This window comes from Globicephala melas, unplaced genomic scaffold (assembly GCF_963455315.2).
Source record: "Globicephala melas unplaced genomic scaffold, mGloMel1.2 SCAFFOLD_905, whole genome shotgun sequence".
In the NCBI taxonomy this organism is placed as follows: domain Eukaryota; kingdom Metazoa; phylum Chordata; class Mammalia; order Artiodactyla; family Delphinidae; genus Globicephala; species Globicephala melas.
Window position 1 is genome coordinate 741 of NW_027207997.1, and position 8408 is coordinate 9148.

The 8408-nt window shown below is 47.8% G+C and overlaps 1 protein-coding gene across 1 annotated transcript; it reads left to right on the forward strand.

Moving 5' to 3' along the window:
• The first annotated feature begins 635 nt into the window (after positions 1-635).
• On the forward strand, positions 636-5419 carry LOC132594655 (glia maturation factor gamma). The gene is made up of 7 exons (XM_060293149.2): positions 636-704; positions 1089-1185; positions 1283-1332; positions 1785-1834; positions 4457-4539; positions 5018-5091; positions 5265-5419. The coding sequence occupies exons 1-7, from the start codon at positions 702-704 to the stop codon at positions 5334-5336; spliced, it is 429 nt and encodes a 142-aa protein (XP_060149132.1). The 5' UTR covers positions 636-701; the 3' UTR covers positions 5337-5419.
• The last annotated feature ends 2989 nt before the right edge of the window (positions 5420-8408 follow it).

Consider the following 8408-nt stretch of genomic DNA (forward strand, 5'->3'; position numbering starts at 1 on the left):
ATAGGTGGAATCTAAAAACAATGGTACAAATGACCTTATTTACAAAACAGAAATAGAGTCACAGATGTAGAAAACAAACAGGGTTACCAGTGAGCAAAAGGAGGGGAAGGGATAAACTGGGAAATTGGGATTGACATATATACACTACTATACATAAAATAGATAAGTAATAAGGATCTACTGTAAAGCACAGGGAACTCTATTCAATACTCTGTAATGACCTATATGGGAAAAGAATCTAAAAAAGAGTGGATATATGTATATGCATATGTTTGCTATACACCTGAAACTGACACAACATTGTAAATCTACTATACTCCAATAAAAATTAAAAAAATAATAAAGCTCATCATTACCTACTGTGTATTGAGTGTGTCCACCATGCTGGGAGATATGTGAAACTATTTTATCCTCATAACAATCCTGAATCAGAGGCGTGAAGTTACTTAGCTAGGGCCACACAGTAAGGCAGCATTCGAACCTGGTCTGGGTGACTGCAAAGCCTGGAAGGTCCCAGCAGATGAGGGGAAGGAAAGAGGGGGAGGAGTCATCTGTGACAGTTGTCCCAGAATGGGCATAAACAGGATGTGGTGTTAGATGAAACCTTTCCCCTACCCCACACCCTGCCCCCTGTAGCCCTGGTCCCCACCCCTAGAGGACAGCGGAACCCAGAAAAGAAGAGGCCTGTGGACAGAAAAGTCATGGTTGGGGCCAGGGTCGTATGGAAAGGGCTAGGGGCTGGAGTGGGGCTGGGGCTAGGAGGACACCAGGGTGAAGGGCAGGCTGTGGAAGGGAGGTCAAGGCTGGGGGAAAAGAGACTGTGGTTCCGGGTTTAGCCCAGGCAAGCAGATCCCTGGGCCACCCCGGGCATTGCCCAAGGGCACCTGCTGAGAGGGCTCGAGTCCAGCCTCTGCTCTGCAAAGGGGCAGCATCTGCCCTGAGGGAAAGGAGCCTTTTCCTAATGTTCACAAAGGCAATCTATGGGCTATTGGGTCTTCCTCCTCATTAGTAGATGGAAAAACTGAGGTTTGGGGAAGGGAGCAGGGCTGAGGCCAGGCGACTCAGCTCTTGCTGGGCTCCTCTGACAGTCTGACTCCCTGGTGGTGTGCGAGGTGGACCCAGAGCTAAAGGAAAAGCTGAGGAAATTTCGCTTCCGAAAAGAGACGGACAATGCGGCCATAATAAGTGAGTGTCATCTTCCCTCCTGGAAGGATGGGGTATGGGGACAAGCGTGGGGGCAGATGGGAGGGGCCTCTAACCCCCATGTGCCCTCCCTCCTCAGTGAAGGTGGACAAAGACCGGCAGATGGTGGTGCTGGAGGAAGAATTTCAGGTGAGGGGATCGGGGGATGGGACCTCCAAGAAGGGCAGGGTGGGACTGGGAGACCCAAGCGACTGTGACTGATGCTAAGAGCCTGGCATGGGGGGCCAGAAAGACCCGGAGGTCAAGTCCCAACTTAGCTGTGACCCTAGGCGAGAGACTTCACCTGTATGGGTCTCTCTTTCCTCATCTGTGAAACGGTGATAGCAGTCCCTACCTCTTAGAGTTGTCTGTGGATTCAATGATTTAATCCTTGTAGGGGGTTTAGAAGAAAAGTGTCTTAACACCTCTGGGCTTCAGTTTGCTCATCTGTAAAATGGGGATAACAATAAGACCAACCCCTCTGGGATTTGGGAGAGGTCAATGAGTTAATCCATGTATGTGTATTTCTTGGACAAGTGCCTTGGCACACAGTAAGTGTTCATTTAATGGCAGTCTTTTTTTTTCTCTCCCCTCATCCCCAGAATATTTCTCCAGAGGAACTAAAAATGGAGTTGCCAGAGAGACAGCCCAGGTATGCTGGGGGAAGGAAGGGGACGGTCAGGCCATGGGGAGAGGGGTGACGATAGGGATACAGACTGAGGGACTGTTTGGGTTCCAGTCCTATTCATGGGCTCGGGATCTATGTCTCTGAAGTCAAATGTTCCTGTCCTAGGACTTTTGGTTTGTTTACCAAAATTTTATTGCAGAATTTTACACTAATAGTCATATGTAATGTTAGAGTTTGCTTTTTTTTTTTTTGTACAAACCATGTCAGGTTTTGGTCTCAACATTGCTCTTGCTTCATTTAAAAAAAAAGTTAAAATTTCCTTATTTTTCAATATTTGGGCATACTTTGAGTAGCAAAGGATTTATTTGACCTTTAATGATTGAGGAGAATCCTGTGTGAAGCCAGAGGAGCCTGGTGCTTTTGTGTGTGGAGGAGCTTTTCGATACTTCTGTGAAAACTGGTCTCTTTAGATTTTTCATCTCAACTGATTTTTGGGTGCCCTACAACTCTGAGCCTCAGAGTTGAGATCTCAGGCTCTAGATCTCAGCCAGGACCAGCATCCTGGGCGTCTGACAAGTGCAGTCACACAGGGCCCCATACCCAGAAGGGAGCCTTGAATGCAGGGCTTGATGCTCTACGACTGCCTGCTGTCTTGAAATTCTTTATAGTTATATCTTTGAATCTGTGTTTTGTGTGAAGTGTGATGGAACAATGGAGCATGCGCTGGGGGCTTGGAGCCTCCCTCAGCTCATATCTCCAGCCTGGATGGGTTCTCAGCTACCCATTCCCTGCATTGCCCAGCAATGGCTGCTGCCCTCTGTCCTAGGCAGGGGACCCGATTACAGGTTCAGGGAGTGTCAGGGTCAGGGTCGGTACTCACCCCCTGCATGACAAGTTCCAGGGTGTGCCTTTGAGCATTTCCATTCCCTCTGTGAGTGTCCCCATGCCCAAGAGAGCGTGATTTTAAATAGGAAATTTTAAAAGATCAATCTGAAGAGAGACTGCAGAAGAAAGGAAAAAAGCCTTTCTCCTGTGTTTATAAAAAGGGGCCCTGCATTTTCATTTTGTGCTGGGCTTGGGAAATTATGTAGCTGGCTGTAGTCTCAGCCCCTGATTCTAGTTCTCTGTATAGTAAAACATAGTGGTTGAGCACTTATACTCTACCAGCCAACTTCCTGGGTTCAAATCTATCCATAGAAACTTGGGCAAGTGACTTCACCTCTCTGGGCCTCAATTTTTCCATCTGTAGTATGGGGATAATAATAGTACCTACATCATAGGGTTGTTGTGAATCAAATAAGCACTTATTTATTTATTTATTTTGGCCGCACCACTCGGCATGTGAGATCTTAGTTCCCTGACCAGGGATGGAACCTGCGCCCCTGCAGTGGAAGGGCAGAGTCTTAACCACTGGACCGCCAGGGAAGTCCCTAAGCCACTCTTTCTTAAAAAAATTTTTTATTGAGATATATTTGACATATTATATTAGTTTCAGGTGTACAACATAATGATTTGATATTTGTATATACTGTATTACAAACTGTTCACCACCATAATCTAGTTAACATCTGTCATCATACATAGTTTAAAAAAATTTTTTTCTTACGATGAGGACTTTTAATATCTACTCTTTTAGCAACTTTCAAATATACAATACTGCACTGTTAACTATACTTACCATGCTGTACGTCATATCCCTAGGACTTATTTAAAATAAATAATGGGAAATCAAATAACTGGAAATTTGTACGTTTTGACTCCCTTCACCCATTTCGCCCACCCCCACCTTTGGCAACCACTAATCTGTTCTCTGTATTTATGAACTTGGTGGCTTGTTTCTTTGTTTTTATTTTTTAAATTCCACATATAAGTGAGATCATAAGACATTTATCCTTCTCTGACTTATTTCACTTAGCGTAATGCCCTCAACATCCATCCATGTTGCATATGGCAAGATTTCGTTCTTTTTTATGGCTGAATAGTATTCCATTGTGTGTGTGTGTGTGTGTGTGTGTGTGTGTGTGTGTATACTGCATCTTCTTTATCCATTCATCCATCAATGGGTACTTAGGTTTTTTCCATATCTTGGCTATTATAAATAATGCTGCAATAAATATGGGGGTGCATATATCTTTTCAAATTATTGTTTTCATTTTCTTTGATAAATACCCAGCAGTGGAATTGCTGGATCACATGGTAGTTCTATTTAGCATTTACTATTATTATTATTATTTTAATTATTAAAAAGACTTTTAATTTTGAAATTATTATAGATTCACAGAGAGTTGCAAATATAGTACCCCTTATCCAGTTTCCCCCAATGGTTACATCTTACCTAACTACAGTACAGTATCAAAACTGGGAAACTGACATTTATACACTGTATGTATAGTTCTATGTTATCTTTTTTTAAAAAATTAATTAATTAATTAATTAATTTTAATACAGCAGGTTCTTATTATTTATCCATTTTTATTATTATTTTTTAAATCATTTATTGTGTTTGAGGCTAGTACCCTGCGTCTCAGTTGTTAACCCTAGGTTCTCAGACTCAGTCAAGATTTCAAGGTTGTGGTCTGAGGTAATGGGCACTGGGCCTGGGCTCCAGGCCAAGTCTTGAGTTTGGATTCCCTCTTGCTGCTGTAGGTTCGTGGTCTACAGCTACAAGTACACGCACGCCGATGGCCGAGTGTCCTACCCCTTGTGTTTCATCTTCTCCAGCCCTGTGGGTGAGACACAGCTCTACTCATCCTGAGAAAGTGGTCTTAGATTCTGTGTGAGGGTGTGTAAGTGTGTGTGTTTGAGTGCAAGTGTGTGTGCATGCCTGTGACTGGTGATTGTGTGACTGTGTGCATGTGTGTAGGTGCCTGTGTGAGAGTGTGGTGTGTGTGGTGTGAGTCCTGAGAGGGCATTGGGTGGAGGTGGAGGCACAGAGCCCCCATCCTCCTTAGTCCTGAGGCGTATAAGCAAACTCACTTCTTCCTTTTACCTAGAAACCCCTGTCTGGCCCCAAACCAACTCCAGGGACCCTAAAATAACTTCAAGCCCCCGAACAAACCTGGGGACTCTGACTATAGCCTCCAGGGACCTCCTTAGAACAGTTCCTGGGACTCTTAGAAAACTCCAGGGTCTGCAGGACATTACTAGGGCCTTAGAGAACACTCTGGCATCCCCCAGTTATGCTTCCTCCTTCTCTTTTCCACACAGGCTGCAAGCCTGAACAACAGATGATGTACGCAGGAAGCAAGAACAGGCTGGTGCAGACGGCAGAGCTCACAAAGGTCTGGGCCTGGGGCTGAGGCTCCCGAGTGTGAAAGGGAGAGTCTGGACTCCTGGTCTGTGCCATGAGGGGGCTGGGGATCTGGGTTCCTGGGTCTGAAGGAGGAGGGGGTCAGGGCCCTCACTCTTTTCGGTTCCTGAGTGGATTATAATACTGAGCCCTCTCTCTGCCCAGGTGTTTGAAATCCGCACCACTGATGACCTCACAGAGGCCTGGCTCCAGGAGAAGTTGTCTTTCTTTCGCTGACCTCTGGGCGGGGGACCTGAACTCAGGCCCCCTAGGACCTGAACATCTGAGACCTTAAAGAAATTAAAATACAAGAACTCAGAGACCCTCAGTTCTGGCTCAGTTTCTGTTCCTCACTGTGGGCTGTAGGTGGCAGTCCTGCAGTACCAGCCTTAGGCCAGTAGAGGGCAGGCAGATCCAGTGGACGCCTGCTGAGGCCTGGGAGTAGAGGAGGATTCAGTACCTGTTCCTCTGAAAGAAAGGGAGGGGCCTGCAGGATTTCCTAGGGAGAAATGAGGGAGGCCTGGTCTCCTAGAGGGATTGGGGGGATATCTGAATCTGTGGAGGGGCCACTCCCAAGGGGGACAAGGACACCTGCGTCCCTGAGAGTAAAGAAGGCCGAGTGCCTGTCTCCCCACCTCTCACCTTCCCACCCTAGCAGGCGATAGCTGGTACCTATGCTAATTTTCTCAGTAAGCCCCCAGGCAGGAAGATTTTAAAGGCAGAAAAGTTGTTGAAGTTGCTATAAAAGTGAAATAGAACATCTTCAGGGGCTGGGGAGTTGCTGGGGGTGGGTGGTTTGTGCAGTTGGGTAGGCCTGAGGGCCCAGGTCTGGGAAAGATTAAGAGGATCCAGGACTCTCAGTGGAACCCCGAGGAGTATGAGGTTGAGGAGGCAGGAAAGGGACACTGCCTGCCCCTGTCTGGAGATTCTTCTTTCTTTCTCTGTCATCTCTGGGTACTTGACTCTCTCAGGCTTTCTGTTTCTGAGGGACATTCATTGAGCACCCACAGTGTACCAGGCTCTGAGGATTCTGAGATGGGCAGGTTTTCACAGAGTTGAATCACTGTCTCTCTCTGCCTCTCCTCCAGGTCTCTGATTGTTCCTCTCTCTGTCCCTAGATTCAGGGACCTGGGAACTCCCTCCTCCCACCCTTTTCCAGGTTCCCAGTTGAGAGGTGGCTGTTGCCATGGTAACAAGGACAGAGTGACCTTGGGCCCTGGCTGCCCCTCCCCCGGCCCTGTCATTCCTGGGGGAGGGTCCACAAGCCCAGCTCCAACCCTTCCCCTTCCTTCCCAGCCTTAACATGTCCTCATCACCCCACTCTGTCCCATCCCTTGCCCCTTGTCCCCAGTCAGGACAAGCCCTTTGCATGAGGGATTCAGGATAGAATCGCTCTACACTGGACTATAGAGAGATCCCCACTGCCCTCAGTTTTCTGTGGGGAGAGGGTTGGGTTGAGCGCCTCTCCTCTCTTTCACCCATGCTGGTGCCCCTATCCCATTTCTCTTGCTAGGGATGTCTCTACACATCCCTCTGCACAGCCTCAGTTCCTAAAGGCTAGAGATGAGGAGATAGGACGGGTCATTCAATGAAGAGGTCAGCAACTCCTGGTCTGCAGGGATCAGAGAGGCAAAAGGACTTGTCCAAGGTCATGAACTTACATGATCAAATGGATAATAATAGCCAACTCTGATTGAGGGCTTCCTATGTGCCAGGTACTTCTATAAGCACTTTACAGGTATTAACTAATTTAATTCCTACAGTAACCCGTGAAGAAGGTACCAGTTTTATCCCAATTTACAAATGAAGAAACTGAGGCACAGAAGTCAAAAATAGTTGCTCAAAGCCACACAGCTAGTGGTCTGTACAGTTAGAACTTTAACCCAAAGCTATCCTGTGGTCCACGGCCACTCCCTCTCTTAGGCAGGGGATTCAGGGAACCCGCTCCTCTTCCTCTACCTCCTCTTTCTCCTCCCACTACCCCCCACACCACGGTTAAACTGTCTGCCTCCAGGTTCATGATTGCAAACGATCCAATCAGAAAGAGGCATGTGCAAGGACTTGCCCAATCAGGAGCAAGGAGTTTGGAAAGCAGGGACCAATCAGAGAGGGTGACTCTGAGGGGCAGTCCAATGCAGAGTAGGTTTGAGTAGAGGGCTTGTGGAGGGACCAATCAAAGAGGTCAGAACAGAATACCGCTGTACAATGCAAAGTGGGCTCAATGGGGCGTTGCTTTTGGTTTGGGGCCAGGCCTTTGAGGGGCGGTACAAACTGGGAGCCACCTCCTCTCTTTCCACCAACCTCCTCTCTAGGTTCCCACAAATCCAGGCTCCCTAGGCTTTTCCTGGGGCACTTCTCCCTGCTAACCTTGAATGTGAGCAGGGCTTATGTTGAACAGGTGAAGACTGGACGTTAGGTCGGAGCTGAGAATGGGGTACCCAAGTTAGGCTTGAAGGGCCAGTGCTTAGGCTGAAAGCTTGACGCTTTTGGAGTGGAGCCTAAGGTGGAGGGGTGGGGCTTAGGTGGGGGCAGGGCCCAGGCTTAAGAAGTATGAATGTTATAAATTTTAGGGTGGTGACTAAGGTAAAGGGGTGGGGCTTGGGCTGTGAGGGTGAGACCTAGGCTTGAGGGGTGTTATTTAAAGTATTTATTTATTTATTTTTGGCTGCCTCGGGTCTTAGTTGCGGCATGTGGAATCTTTCCTTGCGGGGGGTGGTGCGTGGGCTTCTCTCTAGTTGTGGCCCGTGGGCTCTGGCCGCGTGGGCTCTGTAGTTGTGGCACATGGGCTCTCTAGTTGTGGCGTGTGGGCTTAGTTGCCCCGCAGCATGTGAGATATTAATTCCCCGACCAGGGATAGAAACCGTGTCCCAAGCATTGGAAGGGGGATTCTTAACCACTGGCCCACCAGAGATGTCCCGAGGGGTGTTATTTATTTAGGTCAGATAGGGGAGAGATTTTGCTGTGGGGTGGGGCCTTAGAGACAGAGGGTGGAGCCTGTGTTTGGGGGCAGGGCCTAAGTTGTTGAAGAATTAGATTGGATCTCTATTAGCTGGTCTAGGTCAGGAATTAGGGCCCCAGGGAATTAATCATACTATCAGCTTCCACCTGTTGCCCTGTTTTTCAGGCCATCTCACATTCCCTGACCTCATGGGGCATTCCCCTGCCTCTGGGGTATATCCTTCCCTTTGCAGGGACCCCAGGCTGGGAGATCCTGTGTATTCCTGAGTGTGGGCTCTCCAGTGAGTCTGCAGCAGATCTAGCTTCCAGACCCTCTCTTAAGAGGAGTTCAAGGACACATGTTTACCGAAC